The sequence below is a fragment of the Piliocolobus tephrosceles genome, chromosome 2 (genome assembly GCF_002776525.5).
Source record: "Piliocolobus tephrosceles isolate RC106 chromosome 2, ASM277652v3, whole genome shotgun sequence".
Taxonomy (NCBI): Eukaryota; Metazoa; Chordata; class Mammalia; order Primates; family Cercopithecidae; genus Piliocolobus; species Piliocolobus tephrosceles.
In genome coordinates this window covers 102670454-102690469 of record NC_045435.1, presented here as the reverse complement: position 1 = coordinate 102690469, position 20016 = coordinate 102670454, and the positions used below count along the sequence as shown (strand labels likewise).

At 47.2% G+C, this 20016-nt stretch overlaps 1 protein-coding gene across 2 annotated transcripts; it reads left to right on the top strand.

Annotated features, from left to right (window-relative positions):
• The first annotated feature begins 2427 nt into the window (after window positions 1-2427).
• Window positions 2428-13101, top strand: EIF2B5 (eukaryotic translation initiation factor 2B subunit epsilon). 2 transcript variants are annotated; one of them, XR_002725459.1, is made up of 16 exons: window positions 2428-2743; window positions 3795-3919; window positions 4811-4996; window positions 5088-5265; window positions 5356-5436; window positions 7478-7555; window positions 7817-8129; window positions 9636-9781; window positions 10003-10144; window positions 10266-10367; window positions 10542-10649; window positions 10817-10907; window positions 11193-11327; window positions 11882-12007; window positions 12385-12495; window positions 12673-13101. XR_002725459.1 is itself a non-coding variant. In XM_023187542.2 (16 exons), exons 1-16 carry the CDS (start codon window positions 2549-2551, stop codon window positions 12730-12732), a joined length of 2166 nt encoding a protein of 721 aa, XP_023043310.1. In that variant the 5' UTR covers window positions 2428-2548; the 3' UTR covers window positions 12733-13101. The 2 variants fall into 2 exon arrangements, 1 of the variants encoding a protein (XP_023043310.1); XM_023187542.2 differs by having other exon boundaries at window positions 11204-11327.
• The last annotated feature ends 6915 nt before the right edge of the window (window positions 13102-20016 follow it).

The window sequence follows — 20016 nt, the reverse complement described above, 5'->3', positions numbered from 1 at the left end:
TGCCTCATCAGGCTTGCCAGTGAGTTCAACGATGTACCCTCTGCCATGGAAATTACATCCAATTTGAACCAGTTACTCTAATTCAATAATAAAGTCTAAGAAATAAATGCAAATTTATAAAGACTATATGTAGAAATTTGTTTATTGCGGCATTATGTGTAATCGTAGAAACTGCAAAAAAAACTGCAATGTTTCTCAAGAGAGAAATGGTTGGATAAACAATGGTATATTCATGCTGTGAAATATTATGGAATCATTGAAAATGGCTACGTTTGTCTACATTCCCTCATATGTTAAATAAAAATCAAGTTGCAGACAAAATGCATAACCATCAAAATAGCTACATTACCTTCACAATGTGTCAATGCCTGTTCTAAGGGCTTTTCATATATTATTTCATTTAATTCTCACAAGAACCGTATGGGATAAGTATTATTATTATCCCGTTTCAAAGATGAAGAAGTCCAGGCATAGAGAGGCTGAGTTGCCCAAAGTTACCCATCTAGGGTCTGGAAAGGAAGCCAGGCAGTCTGGCTGTAGCATACCAGCATATAACCATAATTATCTAAACATAATTCTGTGTTTGAATACATGTGGATATACATATATTATGTTTGAATACATATGTATGGGTGTGTGTGCATAGGCATACACTCTACCTCTAGTTCTAGATATACAAATTTAGGGAGGAAATGAAACGAATACCCATCAAATTATTAAGAATGGTTATGACTCTACAGATTGGATAGGATGAAAGAAGTGGGGAAAGGAAATTTTACTTCTTTATGTAGTGTGTGTGAGACAGATTATGTATATGTGGTTTCCAATATATTTCAAGTAAGTTTAAAAAAAAAAAAAAGTTTGAGAGCGTCTTCCTGAAACTCATCTATTAAAATCATATCCATATAGCTACCAGTCTACAGAATTTTAAGACCTGGATTTACCATAAGCACAAATACTTTTCGGCAGCGGATTCACCACTTCCCAACTTCCCAAGGTTGCGGGAATCATTTAAAATAAATTCTGCAATCGGACCTACTTTCCATAACCCCTCGCCCAAGAGTGTGTGTGTGTGTGTGTGTGTCCTATTTAATTCCTCCCCCCGCCTCCCATTTCTACCTCTGGATTTGTAGGGCAGTTGAACATTCCTTTTCTACAACGTGCATTCATTTAATTGAAAACTTTTACTTAATTGCCTTCAGCCTTTCCTTTTCCAGGATAAATCAAACGGTTTTCGTTCAGCACCCTAACGAGGGAAGAAATGACAGACTCCTCGGTTCCACGAGGTGAGCGCCGAAACACGACGGGTCAAGTCGGAATCGCCACGTGGAAACAACTCTTAGCATCGCGAACTCCAAATCCCGACGTGCAACGCGGGGCGGGATGGGAAGTTTGCAGGAACTGCAGAAGCCTGTGGCGTGGAACCCGGACAGGTCCCGTGCAGAAAGGGTGCGATGCCTTGCAGAAAAGCTCCTTGCCTCCCAAATGACGCCCAGGCTTCCTGCCTCCTTCCACCGCTTTCCCACGGCCCCGCCCCTCTGCAGGGTTGGTTTATTCCCCGCAGCCACCGCTTCTTTCCCCAAAGAGAAGAAGCACTGCTGCGCCTTTTCAAGCCTTGGACCTTTACGCCCGCACTTTCCTCTGCCCAGAAAGCTTACTGCTTAATGTCAGTACAACTTACTGGTGTGCCTGGATTCACCCCCGTCTCCACTCTGCTTAAGACAGAGGAGGCTGACAGGCTGGAAGAATGAATAGATGACATAAAACAGTCATTGTTATCCCCACATAACTTGGCAGCAAGATTGTGGAACTCTGCAGTCTGACAGATCGGGTTCCAATACCAGTTCTTCCACTTACTAGATGAGTAAACTTCCTTCATCCTTCTGAGAGTTCAAGAAATGTTTGCTGAAAGAATGAATAAGATGTTTTGCAGAGATAGTGACGAATTAAATGAGATAATGCTTGTATCGTGCCTAGCTCAAAATCAGCGCTCAATGGAATTACTAGTCTCCCTACTATATGCCACCTTCTCTATTTATGCAGGTTCTGAGTTCCTCTTAGCTGGGGTACATCTGGCTCGGTTCCATCTCCCCAAGGCGCTGGGTTCCCAGAAGTTTCTAGAATGAATACGGAGGGCTACATATTTCACATGCGCGGGGCGGGGAAACTGCTGGACGATTACAGGCTCCGGATAGAGCTGGCCCCTTCGTGGCGACCACAAATCCTATCACGCTGCAAGAATCTCGGCTTGTTCACAGACAAATGAAGGCCGACGATACTTACAGACCGAGTCTGACGTCTATGGGACCCCACCCCTACCCTGCGCCTCCAGGGGCCGGGATAACCGCGACCCGTCCCCACTCCTCGCTCCTCGGGGATCAACCTCAGAACCCTGTGGGCGCCCGCGGAGGACGCATGCGCACTGCGCCCTCCTTTTCTCCTCCCCTTCGTTAATTAGTTCATCGCAGTTCAAGTGCTGGATCCTTTTTGTCCCTTATTGCGTGCGGTGTCAGCTTCCTTGCGGAAGTGGTGGCCGTGAGAGAAGAAGATGGCGGCCCCTGTAGTGGCGCCGCCTGGTGTGGTGGTTAGTCGGGCCAACAAGCGCAGCGGCGCGGGGCCAGGAGGCAGCGGTGGCGGGGGAGCCAGAGGGGCGGAGGAGGAACCGCCGCCGCCCCTACAAGCAGTTCTGGTGGCCGATAGCTTCGATCGCCGCTTCTTCCCCATCTCCAAGGACCAGCCTAGGGTGAGCGCCGTGCACGCGAGCAGCCAGAGGGCAGGAAGTGTGGCAGGGCTGGAGCAAGTTCTCCTTTCGGCTAACTACTACGGCATGCCTTTGAAGGACTTGTGTCCGTACTGTTATCCTAAAACCGAGTTTACGTGGTTAGGAAGGAGGCAGAGGGACTGTCTTAAACCCTGATGACTGCTGACCAAGTTAGTGGCTGGCAGATTTGGGCATTCGTAATGCTGTACACCTCAGGTTTGAAAGGAATGAAGAGAGCTAAATGTAGAAACAGCGCTTGAGAGAAGCCTTCCCGCGGGGATTCAGTGCCCCTAGAAGAGGCTGCGCTGCTTTTAACCTTGCAGATGACGGATGCTTAGGTGAAAAGAAACGACCTTTTGCCTCTGAAAGGGCGGTAATACGCCTTAAAAAGAACTGGCTAGATCTCGGTCAGTGTACTTTTTTTCCCCCCTCCAGGTTCTAATGATACCCGGTGCTATCTGTCCAAAGGACAAAATGGGTTTAGTGGTTGATTGCCATCAGCCCCGAGTTGTCTAGACAATGGGGTATTGAACTCAGCTGGGTGGTTAGCAGCCTTCAGTTCAGAGAGAGGGAACTGCATTGGATTTAAGAAAATCCTCTCTAATTCCCTCGAAAAAGCCTAATGGCTGTTCATTTTTGAAAAGTGATGGGAGATGGTTAACCTCTGACACTTAGAAAGGGATCAAGGAAGGAAATCTTATGGGGAAGAAGGCCTTAGCAATGCTTAAATTTATGGAAATATGATTGATTTCCAGTATTATCCTTTGCCAGCGGTGAACTGTCATTCTGTCACAGCTCTGTGTCTGATACAAGGCACATAGAGTCTGTACTTACCATCCCCAAATTGCAACGTTTCAGACTCAGGCTTAGAACATGACATGAACATCAAAGGCAGGAACCTGTTTACTTTTGAACTGGAAAGATACAGCAAAATTACACCATTTGGAAATATTAATAGAGGAGTGAAAATTGTTGCAGTGGGGTATCCAAAGGGATTCAAGACCTCAAATTTTTTTCATCTTCTATCCTTCAGGTCCTCTTGCCCCTGGCCAATGTGGCATTAATTGACTATACTCTGGAATTCCTGACTGCCACAGGTGTACAGGAAACATTTGTCTTTTGTTGCTGGAAAGCTGCTCAGATCAAAGAACATTTACTGTAAGGCCCTGCAACTTTTCTTCTTTTCTTTCCATGTTTCGCCATCTTTTTCCAATTTCTTCAGGATGAATGTAACTAAGGGGAAATGTGAGAAGGGAAAAATGTGTCTACTTAGATGTCATTGTAAGTTCTAAGGGTATTTTCTACACTTATCAGGAGGTGAGCAGCTGAAACTTTGTATCTGTCTGTCTTGGGTTTTCTGTGACAAAGATTAAAGAATAAACTTGGGTTTTTTCTTAATCTCATTATAAGGTTTTGTCCCAGTGGACTTTGCTTTTATTTAATGGCTTCAGTATGGAAGTTACAGCGATAACATCTTTGTTTTCTCACAGAGTTTCTAAATCTTGTTTGTTCTCACCTTCAAGGATATAAATGAGTTCCTTGTCATCTTTGTATTCCCACTGCCTAACTCAGTCCCAAGCATGTAGTGAGCACTTACATGTTTGCTGAAATCTTGAAAACTAGGGAATTGCATCACTTATGGAAGTCTAGGAAATAAAGACTAGGACATTAGCATGATCTCCATCAGACAGTTCCTAAATGTTACATGGATTGCAGAAGGGGAAAGCTGACATGAAGTGTGTTCCCAGGGTACTTTGTGTACCCTAGGCTTCAGCAGGATTTTGAGTTCAAATTGATGTTTAGGGACAAGGGGTCAAGGTATGGAGGGAAAATAACCATGTTTCCTAACCCATAAAACAAGACTGGTGACACAGGATGCTGAAAGCATTCATTGTAGTTCATGATTCTCTTTGAAGTTGAAGACGCTGGCAAGAACCCAAAAAAGCCATCGAGAAGGACTGTGAATGCTGGATGGGGGTGAAAAATGGGGAAGGCTCAAATGATATTTATGCTTGATATATTCATTCCCCTCACCCTCCCTTCCTTTAGGAAGTCCAAGTGGTGCCGCCCTACATCTCTCAATGTGGTTCGAATAATTACATCAGAGCTCTATCGATCACTGGGAGATGTCCTCCGTGATGTTGATGCCAAGGCCTTGGTGCGCTCTGACTTCCTTCTGGTGTATGGGGATGTCATCTCAAACATCAATATCACCAGAGCCCTTGAGGAACACAGGTCAGGATGGGAACATGACAGGAACAAGGGTTAAAGACCAGCAGAGCCCTGAGACTGCTTTTTGCAGTTCTCTCCTTCCTGTCCTTTATAGGTTGAGACGGAAGCTAGAAAAAAATGTTTCTGTGATGACGATGATCTTCAAGGAGTCATCCCCCAGCCACCCAACTCGTTGCCACGAAGAAAATGTGGTAGTGGCTGTGGATAGTGCCACAAACAGGGTTCTCCATTTTCAGAAGACCCAGGGTCTCCGGCGTTTTTCATTTCCTCTGGTGTGTGGATATCTGCGGTCCTTTGAGGTGGGGAAGTGACAGGCTTCAGTGGGAGAAACGAATTAAAGTCCTTATAACTTCTCCCCACAGAGCCTATTTCAGGGCAGTAGTGATGGAGTGGAGGTTCGATATGATTTACTGGATTGTCATATCAGCATCTGTTCTCCTCAGGTGAGCTCTTTAAGGCTGGGGCTGCACACTCAAAGAGTAGAACTCTGCGTGTCTGTTATTGTACCCTTAGAAGGCCAGGATATATTTCCTCTCCCTCTTTATTTTCATTATTTTTATTTTTATTTTTTGAGACAGAGTCTCATTCTGTTGCCCAGGCTAGAGTGCCGTGGTGTGATCCCAGCTCACTGCAAACTCTGCCTCCTAGGTTGAAGTGATTCTCTTGCCTCAGCCTCTTGAGTAGCTGGGATTACAGGCACACACCACCATGCTTAGCTAATTTTGTATTTTTAATAGAGTTGGGGTTTCACCATTTTGTCCAGGCTGGTCTTGGCCTCCCAAAGTGCTGGGATTACAGGCATGAGCCACCACACCTGGCCTTATTTTCATTTTTATTTATATATGTTTTGAGACAGGGTCTCGCTCTGTGGCCCAGGCTGGAGCATAGTGGCACTATGACGGCTCACTGCAGCCTCAACCTGGCAGGTTCAGGTGAACCTCCTGCCTCAGCCTCCCGAGTAGCTGGAACCACAGGCGTGCACTACCAGTGATTTTTGTATTTTTTTGTAGAGACAGGGTTTTGCCCTGTCCAGCCTGGTCACGAACTCCTGAGCTCAAGCAATCTGACCTCCTCGGCCTTCCAAAATGCCGGAATTACAGGCATGAACCACCACGGTTTTTGTTGTTGTTGTTTTGAGATGGAGTCTCACTCTGTCATCCAGGCTGGAGTGCACTGGCAAAATCTCAGCTCACTGCAGCCTCCACCTCCCGGGTTCTAGTGATTCTCCTGCCTCACCCTCTCAAGTAGCTGGGACTACAGGTACGCGCCACCATACCCAGCTATTTTTTGTATTTCTTAGTAGAGATAGGGTTTCACCATATTAGCCAGGCTGGTCTCTAACTCCTGACCTCAGGTGATCCTCCCGCCTTGGCCTCCCAAAGTGCTGCAATTACAGGCGTGAGCCACCGCACCCAGACTTTTTTTTTTTTTTTGAGACAGAGTTTCATTCTTGTTGCCCAGGCTGGATGCAGTGGTGCGATCTCAGCTCACCACCGCAGCCTCCACCTCCTAGATTCAAGCAATTCTCCTGCCTCAGCCTCCCAAGTAGGTAGGATTACCACCACGCCCAGCTAATTTTTGTTTTGTTTTTTTTTTGAGACAGAGTCTCACTCTGTCGCCCAGGCTGGAGTGCAGTGGCCGGATCTCAGCTCATTGCAAGCTCCGCCTCCAGGGTTTATGCCATTCTCCTGCCTCAGCCTCCCGAGTAGCTGGGACTACAGGTGCCTACCACCTCACCCAGCTAGTTTTTTGTATTTTTTAATAGAGACGGGGTTTCACCGTGTTAGCCAGGATGGTCTCGATCTCCTGACCTCGTGATCCGCCCATCTTGGCCTCCCAAAGTGCTGGGATTACAGGCTTGAGCCACCGCGCCCGGCCTAATTTTTGTATTTTTAGTAGAGATGAGGTTTTCCCATGTTGGTCAGGCTGGTCTTAAACTCCCAACCTCAGGTGATCTGCCTGCCTCGGCCTCCCAAAGTGCTGGGATTACAGGCGTGAGGCACTGCACCCAGGCTTTTTTTCTTTTTTAGAATCTGTTGTAAAGCAAATGTCTTGTCTCCAGTATCCCACTGGGAGTCTCTTTGGAATTCTGGTCCATGTCCAGCTGTCATAGGTTTTGCTAGTTCTCTGGGGGTTTATCTGTGCTCCTAGAGAATAGTACTTAATCCTGGCTGAGCGCAGTGGCCGAGGTGAGTGGATCATGAGGTCAGGAGTTCGAGACCAGCCTGACCAACACAGTGAAACCCCATCTCTACTAAAAAAAAAAAAAAAACAAAAATTAGCTGGGCGTGGTGACGGGCACTTGTAATCCCAGCTACTTGAGAGGTTGAGGCACAAGAATCACTTGAACCCAGGAAGCGGAGGTTGCAGTGAGCCGAGATCATGTAGCTGCACTCCAGCCTGGGCAACAGAGCTAGACGCGTCTCAAAAAAAAAAAAAAAAGAATAGTACTTAATTCTAGCCCACTCCACTTCCCTTCCACAGGTGGCGCAACTCTTTACAGACAACTTTGACTACCAAACTCGAGATGACTTTGTGCGAGGTCTCTTAGTGAATGAGGAGGTGAGAAAAGTCTTCCAATGCCTCTTTAGGAGAGAGGAGAAAGCTATGATTGTATCTCATGCTGGTAACTTTTGATCCCTTTTTGTGTTTTATTGAGGCTTAGGAGGGAGGAAAAGCTGGGGGCAGGAGGAACAGTACACAAAGAAGAGGCTTTGTGGCAGTGAGAGGCAGAGGGGAGCTTACAAGGATTAGAAAATTTGTACTTTGGGGCATTCTTCCTGTCTTTCTTGCTTAGGTGACCTCCCTTTCCTTCTCATTCAGATTCTAGGGAACCAGATCCACATGCACGTAACAGCTAAGGAATATGGTGCCCGTGTCTCCAACCTACACATGTACTCAGCTGTCTGTGCTGACGTCATCCGCCGATGGGTCTACCCTCTCACCCCAGAGGCAAACTTCACTGACAGCACCACCCAGAGCTGCACTCATTCCCGGCACAATATCTACCGAGGGCCTGAGGTCAGCCTGGGCCATGGCAGCATCCTAGAGGAAAATGTGCTCCTGGGCTCTGGCACTGTCATTGGCAGCAATTGCTTTATCACCAACAGTGTCATTGGCCCTGGCTGCCACATTGGTGAGCACAGGTGGGGAATCAAGCCAACCATCCTAGGAACAGGAACCTGGGAGGTGCATGTCTCCAGAAACACAAGGGATGGCTACACAAGGGACAGTCCCTGGGAATAAGGAACTAGAGTGGCTACCTCAGGAAAGGAGGAAACAGGGATTTGAAAACAGCGATACCTTAATTTGTGGCCTGTGAGCCTCTCATTGGATGACTCTTCACATTCCAGGGTACCCTATAGTCACATTCAGGAGCAAGCAGATAATTAACATGCAGTAACAACATCTATTTAGCACATTACAGTTTACAAAGGGCTTTTATATACATTGTTTCATTTAATCCTCATAATTTACAAATAAACAAACAGGCTCAACAAGATTTTCTTGCCCAAGGTCATTGGCAATAATGGTGGGACCTGAATCTGGGTTTTCTGATTGTTAGTCCAGTGTTCTTTTTAGTCTACCATAACTGCCTGGTTGGCCTCTTGGAAACTCATTTTGGTTGCAGTAATGTGATGCTTCTAATAGTACTTCCCCTTTCCAAGAATAACAGTAAGGCTCAGATTCTAGGGGCTGAGTGTGGTGGCTCATGCTTATAATCCCAGCACATTGGGAAGCCATGGTGGGAGGATCGCTTGAGCCCAGGAGTTCAAGACCAGCCTGGGCAACCCCTTCTCTGCAAATGATACAAAAATTAGCCAGGCGTGATGGCACGTGCCTGTAGTCTCAGCTATCCGGGAGGCTGAGGCAGGAGGATTACCTGAGCCCAGAGGTCGAGGGTGCAGTGAGTCATGATCATACTACTGCACTCCAACCTGGGTGACAGAGTGAGACCGTGTCTCAAAAGAAAAAAAAGACTTGGATTCTAAAATGTACCAGAAGAGGTGGAATTATTTGGTTCTGCTTGTAGACATAGATATGATTCTAATAAGGTTTTTTAGTTCAGAGGGTCCCCAGAAATCCTGAAGGTGCTCGGGTTCTTTTTTTTTTTTTTTTTTTGGAGACGGAGTCTCGCTCTGTCACCCAGGCTGGAGTGCAGTGGCCGGATCTCGGCTCACTGCAAGCTCCACCTCCCAGGTTTACGCCATTCTCCTGCCTCAGCCTCCCAAGTAGCTGGGACTACAGGCGCCCGCCACCACACCCGGCTAATTTTTTGTATTTTTTAGTAGAGACGGGGTTTCACTGTGTTAGCCAGGATGGTCTCGATCTCCTGACCTCGTGATCCGCCCGCCTCGGCCTCCCAAAGTGCTGGGATTACAGGCTTGAGCCACCGTGCCCGGCCAAGTGCTGGGGTTCTTAAGCGCTGTATATAGTCTATAATTGTTGTAAACTTGGTGAAGTATCTTCTCTTCTCAGGCTTGGGCTTAGGAGGTGAGTGGGTGTTTCTGGTGACTTGTGGGATGGGGAATGAGAGCTAGGTGGGAGCTGTGCTGGTGTCAGTCACCCCTGTCCTCTATGAAGGGCTGTGCTCTGCAGTTGGTACCCTTAGTGACCCAGAGGCCTTCCCATCCTGAGCCAGGTGATAACGTGGTGCTGGACCAGACCTACCTGTGGCAGGGTGTTCGAGTGGCTGCTGGAGCACAGATCCATCAGTCTCTGCTTTGTGACAATGCTGAGGTCAAGGAACGAGTGACACTGAAACCACGCTGTGTCCTCACTTCCCAGGTAAGACCTGATGTGTACTGTGCACAGGCCCCAAATTGCGTGGCAGTCACATTGAGCCAGAAGGGACATTATTTCCGCCCATAATCCTGTCTGAGTTGAGAGAACAAATCTGGTTGTTTCATTTACCATCTAGGCTTAGTTTTAAAAAAAAGAAAAAGTTGCTCTCATTATCAGGATGCACTTTTCCTCCACGCACTAATGGTTCTGTTTTTTTCCCCTAGGTGGTCGTGGGCCCAAATATCATGCTGCCTGAGGGCTCGGTGATCTCTTTGCACCCTCCAGATACAGAGGAAGATGAAGATGATGGGGAGTTCAGTGATGATTCTGAGGCTGACCAAGAAAAGGAGAAAGTGAAGATGAAAGGTGTGAGATTCGACAGGTGTGGGGCATCTGTGTGTCTCGCTGCCTCATAGAAGAACCAGTGTTCCCTCCTGGAGGGATTGGTGTTTCTGCTGGGCCCTCTATAGATCATTGCCTTTTCCAGGTTACAATCCAGCAGAAGTAGGAGTTGCTGGCAAGGGCTACCTCTGGAAAGCTGCAGGCATGAACACGGAGGAAGAGGAAGAACTGCAGCAGAATCTGTGGGGTGAGCTAGGCCTGATGCCTGCCCTCCTGCTGAGTCAGAATATTTTGAAGGATAATGAATACTTCAGAGTCGCATTACTTATTCACTCCTTTATTTATGCAGACAGGGCAGGTTTATTGCTCTCTGTCAATGGCTCTTTTTTTTTCTTTTTCCTCACCCATTATGGCTTCTCAGGACTCAAGATCAACATGGAAGAAGAGAGTGAAAGTGAAAGTGAGCAAAGCATGGATTCTGAGGAGCCGGACAGCCGGGGCGGCTCCCCTCAGATGGATGACATCAAAGGTGAGTGGCCAGGGGAGAAGTGCGCTGGACTGGTTTATTCTCTGCCTGGATCAACTAGCCAGAGGCTTATGTTCCTCAGAAAGGGTTTGGTATCAAGTCAAGACTGGATGACTTAGAGCATTTTGGAATGATATTGGCCCATGAACTTATTCTTGCTTTGATTCCAGTGTTCCAGAATGAAGTTCTAGGAACACTACAGCGGGGCAAAGAGGAGAACATTTCTTGTGACAATCTCGTCCTGGAAATCAATTCTCTCAAGTAAGAGCAGCCCCTCCCTGTTCTCCTCAGGGTGATCCCGGGAAGGTAGAGGCTTTCTCGTAAGCGTTTCTTCTCCAAATAGGAACGTATTCCTTTGAAATCCCAAATGGAAAGACCAATAGTATTTGGAGCAAGGAGAGCACTATTAAGTTCTAGCCTCAGCATAGACTTTCTCCTTCCTAAACCCTCCCCTTCCATATTCCATCCAAATTCCTCTTCAATGTCTGTCAGTGTCATAGTTCTAAGCCTGCTGAAAGGCCAGTGAAGGCCCTGGTGTCACCCCAGTCTCCCCACAGGTATGCCTATAACATAAGTCTAAAGGAGGTGATGCAGGTACTGAGCCACGTGGTCCTGGAGTTCCCCCTGCAACAGATGGATTCCCCGCTTGACTCAAGCCGCTACTGTGCCCTGCTGCTTCCTGTGAGCAAAGATCGGAGCTGAGTACAAGGGATTGGGTAGAGGCAGATACACATCCTTGCTGTACTTTAAAGGAAATCAGGAGTAGACTATCCTGTTATATTGGGTATATGACTTCTGGTTCCTTTGTCCTTGCCTCTGGAAGCTGGTTGGGCTCTAGAGCAGCCTTGGCTGGTTCAGAGGGGTCAGGTTGAGTTCAATGCTGACTGGCCTTTGAGACGGCAGGATTCATACCATCCTAGGCCCCCAAAAGCATACTCGGAATGGACCTGCACATTCAGACTCTATGGCAGCGATTTGACCCAACACAAGATCAGCCTCTGGGGTGGGAATAGGTATTTTGAGGCAGCCTATAGCATCTGATCCCCTTTCACCTTCCCTAAGGAATCTGTTTTTCCCAAACCCTGTCAACAACTCCCAAGTCCCTCCAACATAATTCCACAGAACCTGTATCATCTCCCTCTTGTCCACCCATGTCATCAATATGGATTTGCTTGGATGTCCAGGTACAGGTGAATGCTCAGGAATATATTGCAGCTCCCTTCTTTCTTCCATAGCTGCTCAAGGCCTGGAGCCCTGTTTTTAGGAACTACATAAAGCGTGCAGCCGACCACTTGGAAGCGTTAGCAGCCATTGAGGACTTCTTCCTAGAGCATGAAGCGCTTGGTATTTCCATGGCCAAGGTAAATATGACCTCAAGCCTCATTCTTCTGCACTTGCTTTCAAATGAGGGTTTGTGACCCCCGTGGGAGACATAAAATAGAAGCTAATGTGCATCCAGTATGGACCATCCACTCCCCCAATATCATGCTTATTGCTAGAATAGTACAGCTTGGAGCCGGGCTAGTAAGGTAGCCATCTGGGAGGTGGTCTGGAAATGTGCAAAGCTCTCCCCAGCAATAGTTCCAGAAGTTAGACCTGCCCCAGGAGCAGAGCGAGCAGCTCACTCTTGTCCATTTTGGAGGAGCCTACTCAGTGCATAGAGGGATCTGAGGGCTTGGTAGAGTATCCTGCTGGACTCTCCAAGGCCCCTGAGGTTCCCTTTATTGGCCTTTTGCAGGTACTGATGGCTTTCTACCAGCTGGAGATCCTGGCTGAGGAAACAATTCTGAGCTGGTTCAGCCAAAGAGATATAACTGACAAGGGCCGGCAGTTGCGCAAGAATCAACAGGTGCGTCGGGCTGCCCTCCTCTCACCAAGATGGTTATCTCATTCCCAGATCCTGGCCCCCAGACTCTTGGGTGGTTGGTTTCTGGGGCTCTGGTTGTTAAAAGCTGTTTATCTGCTGAGGGGAGCAGGAGAGTTACATGCACCTCCCCCAGCTGATCTCTGCTTTGCTTCCTTACAGCTGCAGAGGTTCATCCAGTGGCTAAAAGAGGCAGAAGAGGAGTCATCTGAAGATGACTGAAGTCATACTGCCTGCCCCTGTGGGTGTGATTGAGTGCCCTCCTGGCTCCTGGGCTGGGACAAGTTAGGAACTAGCTGCAGAGGGATGAATGACCACCATCCAGGCTGAGACTGAAAGGAGCAGAGGCTGGAACTACAGTATTCTCTCCCCTGCTAGCAACCATGTGCCTCCCATCCTGACTGTGGAATTGGGATGTGGAAAGTGGGGCTGGAACAAAGCTTCTGCCTAGGGAGGAGCTAAGCAGGCCCTGCAGTTGGAGGAAGGCCAGAGGAACAGCTATGTGCTCTGGCTTTCCCTCAGGGAAAAGCAGAGAGCAGCTGGCTCTCTCTGCTGCTTGTATATGTTAATATTAAAAGAGAGAGGGGTGTATTTGGTTTGTCTCCATCCCTGACTAATCAGCCAGTGAAGTATGTGACCAGAGTCACATGGTAGTCTTTCCTTAACACCTGGGGGAGAGGGAGGACAGAGGTTTCCAGCCACTAGGTGGTACTGTGGTACCTTGCTAATTAACCTTTCCCGTGGTTCATGGGTAGCAGAGGGCCGAGGTTCTTTTCCGTCCTCTGGGGACCCACTTGTGATCCTGGGGTGGTGTGCCTAGGCCCATTTCCATAGAGTCCCATTTTGAACACTTTTCTGCCAGAGGGTTATGTTGCCAACCATAAGTAAAGCCCATTAGACATGTCAGTTCCTCTCACATACCTTTTCCAGTTGATCTGGTACTCATTCTGTCAGGAAGCTGGGCCAGTCTTCATCTTAAAAATAAGGAAATCAGCTCAAGGTCACATGACTCTTGAGGGATAAAGCTAAGGACTTGACCCTCAGAATCCAGAACTCTGTACTTCATCATATTCTGTTTCAGTGAAGGAGAAATTGGCCCCACAGACAAATATAACCCTGAGCCAGTAATGGAAGTCCCAAGAGCACAGGAAGGCCCTGTGAAGGGTGCTTTCCCGTGAGAGTGTTTACTATGTGACAGGCAAATAGTTTTCACATATTGTTTTATTAACCCTCACATGAGCCCTGTGAAGTCTTATCCCCATTTTCATATAAGGTGCCTGAAGCTCACAGAGCTTCCCTAACTAGTAACTGGTAGAGCCAGGTTTGCTATTGGACTCGACCTGGAGCTTGTCACTTTGCTGTATTGCTTTAACTTCAACCAAAAGAGACATGCCTTTCTGTCTTTTCAAGTTCCTTCTCTTCATATAGAGTGAGTCAATAATTTTGGCGGGGTGCAGTGGCTCACGCCTGTAATCCCAGCACCTTGGGAGGCCGAGGAAGGTGGATCACCTTAGGTCGAGAGTTCGAGACCAACATGGTGAAACCCCATCTCTACAAAAATACAAAAATTAACTGGGCGTTGTGGCAGGCGCCTGTAATCCCAGCTACTCGGGAGGCTGAGGCAGGGAGAATTGCTTGAACCCGGGAGGCGGAGGTTGCAATGAGCCAAGATTGCACCACTGCACTCCAGCCTTGGTGACGGAGCAAGACTCCACCTCAAAAAAAATAGTAATAATTTCCTTTAGTGGTACTTAAACTGTGGCTAATGTGACTATTGTAACAAGTAATGCTCTGCCCCCCATCCCTACTGCCCCAGACATTACAGCTCAAATGGTTGCCTTTATTCATTTTAGTTGGGTAGAAAGACATAAACTGGCCCAGGCACGGTGGCTTACGTCTGTAATCCCAGCACTCTGGGAGGCCAAGGCGGGCAGATCACCTCGGGTCGGGAGTTTGAGACCAGCCTGACCAACATGGAGAAACCCCGTCTCTACTAAAACTAGCCAGGTGTGGTGGTGCATGCCTGTAATCCCAGCTACTCGGGAGGCTGAGGCAGGAGAATTGCTTGAACCCAGGAGGCAGCAATTGCGGTGAGCCAAGATTGCACCATTGCACTCCAGCCTGGGCGATAAGTGAAACTCCGTCTCAAAAAAAAGATATAAACTGAGGACATGGTGACTGAAGTCTTGGAAGTATGAAGGCATCACTGGAAAAGGAAAAGACAGGCTGGCCAGGGTTTGGCTTAATTTACTTTTCTAGTAAATCTCAGTTTCTGTCTCGTCAGGTACAGGATCTAGTATCTCGTATGAAGGTTCTGGCATTATGGCATGGACCTAGTACAGTGAGACACAAGTAACTTAAAAGGCATCCCTGATCTGTACTGAATGTATAACAGAAATCAGAAGTAGTCTACGGAGCTTTTTCGGAAAGAGAGATTACTTCCAGTTAGGGTGATTAGGGAAGGCCTTACAGAAATTTGATGCTGGAGTGGCCTAAAAAATAGAAGAGGCTGGAAGGATGCATTAAAAGCAAAACAAAAACTTTCCAGTTAAATATGGAAAATTAAACATATTAGCTTTTATGTCCCTCCAAAAACTACTGAAAACCAGTAAAGGAATTATTTTAAAAAGGCATGTGACCTGGCCGGTCTCAGTGGTTCACACCTGTAATCCCAGCACTTTGGGAGGCCAAGGCGGGTGAATCACCTGAGGGCAGGAGTTCAAGACCACCCTGGCCAACATAGTAAACCCCTATTAAAAATACAAAAAAAAAAAAAAAAAAAGGCGCAGTGACTCACGCCTGTAATCCCAGCACTTTGGGAGGCCAAGGTGGGCGGATCCCCTGAGGTCAGGAGTTCGAGACCAGGCTGGCCAACATGATGAAACCCCATCTCTACTAAAAATACAAAAATTAGCTGGGTGTGGTGGCAGGCGCCTATAATCCCAGCTACTCGGGAGGCTGAGGCAAGACAATCACTTGAACCTGGGAGGTGGAGGTTGCAGTGAGCCGAGATCACACCACTGCACTCCAGCCTGGGGGACAAGAGTGAGACTTCATCGCAAAAACAAAAAACAAAAAAAAAAAAATTAGCCAGGGGGCAGGCGCCTGTAATCCCAGCTATTTGGGAGGCTGAGGCGGGAGAATCACTTGAACCTGGGAGGCAGAGGTTGCAGTGAGCCGAGATCGGGCCATTGCACCCCAGCCTGGAGGACAAGAGCGAGACTTCATCTCAAAAAAAAAAAAAAAAAAAATTAACCAGGCATGGTGGCGGGTGCCTGTAATCCCAGCTACTCAGGAGACTGAGGCAGGAGAATTGCTTGAACCCAGGAGGCAGAGGTTGCAGTGAGCCGACATCGTGCCATTGCACCCCAACCTGGGTGACAAGAGTGAAACTCTGTCTCAAAAAATACGTATAATAAAGCCATGTGACCCAGTGATAAGGAAAATAGGAGGTGACAATGAATGAGAGATGCCAACATTTTGGAAGATGAAAAACAGAAGAGTCAACAATGACTTAACAGAGTAGAATGAGTTGGGTTCTACCTGCTGAGGGAGTTAGTGGCAAGAAGTAAGCCAATGTGCCCTTCTGAACCCAGAAAAGGTTCAGCACCTCACAGGAGGGTATGGACAACGCTGAGAACTAGGGGTGGGGTGGAAGGAGATTACTCGATGATCTGTATAAGAAAAAGCCCTGCCAAGTCCCAACCTCATCTGATCCAGCCGAGTGATTATGCCTACTTCTCCCCTGCATAAAATGGGAGATTCCATCTCTGGAGAAATTGTAGGAAAGAAGTTAGCAGATAGACTTAAGGTTTCCTAAGCCCAAAGGTCACAAGTTTCCAGACCAATTGTCCATGAGTGCCCAGCATAATGAATGAAAAAGCCCATGAAATTTCAGAATGTCCAGGGGAACTTAAACTATCAGAGCCTCTGTATTCAGCAGCAGACATAGTGGGGATAGAGGTGAGGTATTAGATTGAAAATGGAGAACTAAGTGAAAATACATGAGCAGTGAGACTCAACATCAGCACACACTGACAGAACCTCCGGTATAAAAAGAAACAACCGCAGGAAAAAAAAATGCCTATGCATACTGACATTTTTGGTTTCTTCAACAACAAACAAAGTCAACTTTCCCCCCAACATGATCACCCTACAATGAAGCCTGTTCGTTAATAATAACGAACTTGTAAATAGACTGAGCTTCCAATCCACTTTTTGGTATCTCACTGTTAAATGTGAATAGACAGCAAAAGACCATTAAACATCTGAGTAACCTTCCAATATGAAAGACCAAAACAAATAAATAGAAAATTGAAACCAAGGAAACAATGACAAAGTAGGGAGCTTTCTGAAAACTTCATAGGGAAAAAGCTACAATAACTATTCTCAAAACTCAAAGAAAAGATATTGTGTCCATAAAGTACTTTAAAAAGGAAGAATTGGAGAAGAAAGAGTTCTTAGAAATTAAAAATAAGCAAACTAATTCCTTCTCTTGAGAATTGGAGGATTAGAGGATCAAATAGGAGGGTAACGTTTCACTGTATTTCCATTCTTACTTCTTGAATCTTGAATCATGAATATTTTATCTATCTAAAAAAAAAAAAAGTAGTAAAGGATCAATCCATAAGGCCCAAAATCATCTACTGGGCTGCAGAAAGAGAATAGGAAAAATCGCTGGACATGGTGGCTCATGCCTGTAATCCCAGCCTTTTGGGAGGCCACAGCAGGTGGATCGCTTGATGCCAGGAATTTGAGACCGGCTGGGCAACATAGCAAGATCCCATCTCGACAAAAAATTTTAAATTATCAGCCAAAGGTGGTGGTGTGCGCCTGTAGTCCCAGCTACTCGGGAGGCTGAGGTGGGAGGATCACTTGTGTCCAGTTCAAGGCTGCAGTGAGCTATGATCACACCACTGCACTCCAGCCAGGGTGACAGAGCAAGACCCTGCCAAAAAAAAAAAAAAAAGGCTGGGTGCGATGTGACTCACACCTGTAATCCCAGCACTTTGGGAGGCCGAGGCAGGCAGATAACTTGAGCCCAGGAGTTCAAGACCAGACTGGCCAATGTGGTGAAACCCTGTGTCTATTAAAAATACAAAATTAGGGGCCAGGCGCGGTGGCTCACGCCTGTAATCCCAGCACTTTGGGAGGCCAAGGTGGGAGGATCACAAAGTCAGGAGACCATGACCATCCTGGCTAACACGGTGAAACCCCATCTCTACTAAAAATACAAAAATTAGCCAGGCATGGCGACGTGTGCCTGTAGTCCCAGTTACTCGGGAGGCTGAAGCAGGAGAATGGCGTGAATCCGGGAGGCGGAGCTTTCAGTGAGCCAAGATCACACCACTGCACTCCAGCCTGGGTGACAGTGCAAGACTCCATCTCAAAAAAAAAATAAAATAAAATAAACAAAATTAGGACTGGGCGCGGTTGCTCACACCTGTAATCCCAGCACTTTGAGAGGCTGAGGCAAGCAGATCACTTGAGGTCAGGAGTTCAAGACCATCCTGGCCAACATGGTGGAACCCTGTCTCTACTAAAAATACAAAATGTCAGCTAGGCATGGCAGCGCTTGCCTATAATCCCAGCTACTCAGAAGGCTGAGGCAGGAGAATCGCCTGAGCCCAGGAGGCAGAGGTTGCAGTGAGCCGAGATAGCTCCACTGCACTCTAGCCTGGGTGACAGACTCCTCAAAAAAAAAAAAAAAAAATTAGCTGCATGTAGTAGTAAGCACCTATAATCCCAGCTACTCAGGAGGCTGAGGTACGAGAATCACTTGAACCTGGGAAGTGGAGATTGCAGTGAGCTGAGACCATACCACTGCACTCTAGCCTGAGTGACAAAGTGAGACTCTGTCTCAAAAAACAGAACATTTTGATTACCATTTTTCTGGTTTTTTTGTTTGTTTGTTTGTTTGTTTTTTTAGATTGAGTTTTCTTCTGTTGCCCAGGCTGGAGTGCAGTGGTAAGGTCTTGGCTCACTGCAATCTCTGCCTCCCGGGTTCAAGTGATTCTCCTGCCTCAGCCTCCCAAGTAGCTGGGATTACAGGCATATATATGCCCCCACACCTGGCTAATTTCTGTATTTTTAGTAGAGACAGGGTTTCACCACGTTGGCCAGACTGGTCTCGAACTCCTGACCTCAAGTGATCTGCCCAGCTCAGCTTCCCAAAGTGCTGGGATTACAGGCATGAGCTACACACCCAGCCTTTTTTTTCCTCCTCCTAGTAGAAACAAGGTCTTGCTATGTTGCCCAGACTGGTCTCAAACACCTGGGCTCAAGCAATCGTCCCACCTCAGCCTCCCAAAGTGTTGGGATTACAGGCATGGGCCTGTTCTTAATTCAAGAATTGATTGTTGGCTGGGTACAGTGGTTCACACCTACAATCCCAGCACTTCGATAGGATCGCTTGAGCCAAGGAGTTCGAGGCTGCAGTGAGCCATGATTACCCCACTATACTCCAACCTGAGCAACAGAGCAAGGCCCTGTCTCAATAAACACATAAATAAAACAAAAGAGTAAAGTATCCAGGAAACGGGTCCAACACAGAGACAGGTAAAGGGAATTTTGAGGATACAGATGCAGAGAAGTCCCAGGATGATAGTTGTGCACAGGCTGAGATAGCCAGCGGTGCTGACCAGAGCAAAATAATGGAAGTTTCCACCAAGCACTTTGAGAGGCCAAGGCGGGTGATCACCTGAGGTCAGGAGTTCCAGATCAGCTTGGCTAACATGGTGAAATCCTGTCTCTACTAAAAATACAAAATTAGCCGGGCATGGTGGCAGGCACCTGTAATCCCAGCTACTTGGGAGGCTGAGGCAGGAGAATCACTTGAACCCCGGAGGCAGAGGTTGCAATGAGCCAGGATCTTGCCATTGCACTCCAGCCTGGGTGACAGTGAGACTCCATCTTAAAAAAAAGAAAAAAAGAATGAAGGCTTCAGGGAAAAATGGAACTGATGGATTATCTAATAGCTTTGAGTGAACAAAGTGTGTATTGAGAAACTATTAGATTACATGGGAAAAATTAATGATAGGTATAATATATTAAAACAAATGAAAAAATAAGGCAATGATTAAAGTCAGAGGAAACAAAAAAGTTGTAAAGGAAACAATTATAAAACACACATGAGGCTGGGCGCGGTGGCTCACACCTGTAATCCCAGCACTTTGGGAGGCAGAGGTGGGTGGATCACGAGGTCAAGAGATTGAGACCATCCTGGCCAACATGGTAAAACCCCGTCTCTACTAAAAATACAAAAATTAGGGCTGGGCACGGTGGCTCAAGCCTGTAATCCCAGCACTTTGGGAGGCCAAGACGGGTGGATCACGAGGTCAGGAGATCGAGACCATCCTGGCTAACACCGTGAAACCCCGTCTCTACTAAAAAATACAAAAAACTAGCCGGGCGAGGTGGCGGGCCCCTGTAGTCCCAGCTACTCGGGAGGCTGAGGCAGGAGAATGGCGTAAACCCGGGAGGCGGAGCTTGCAGTGAGCTGAGATC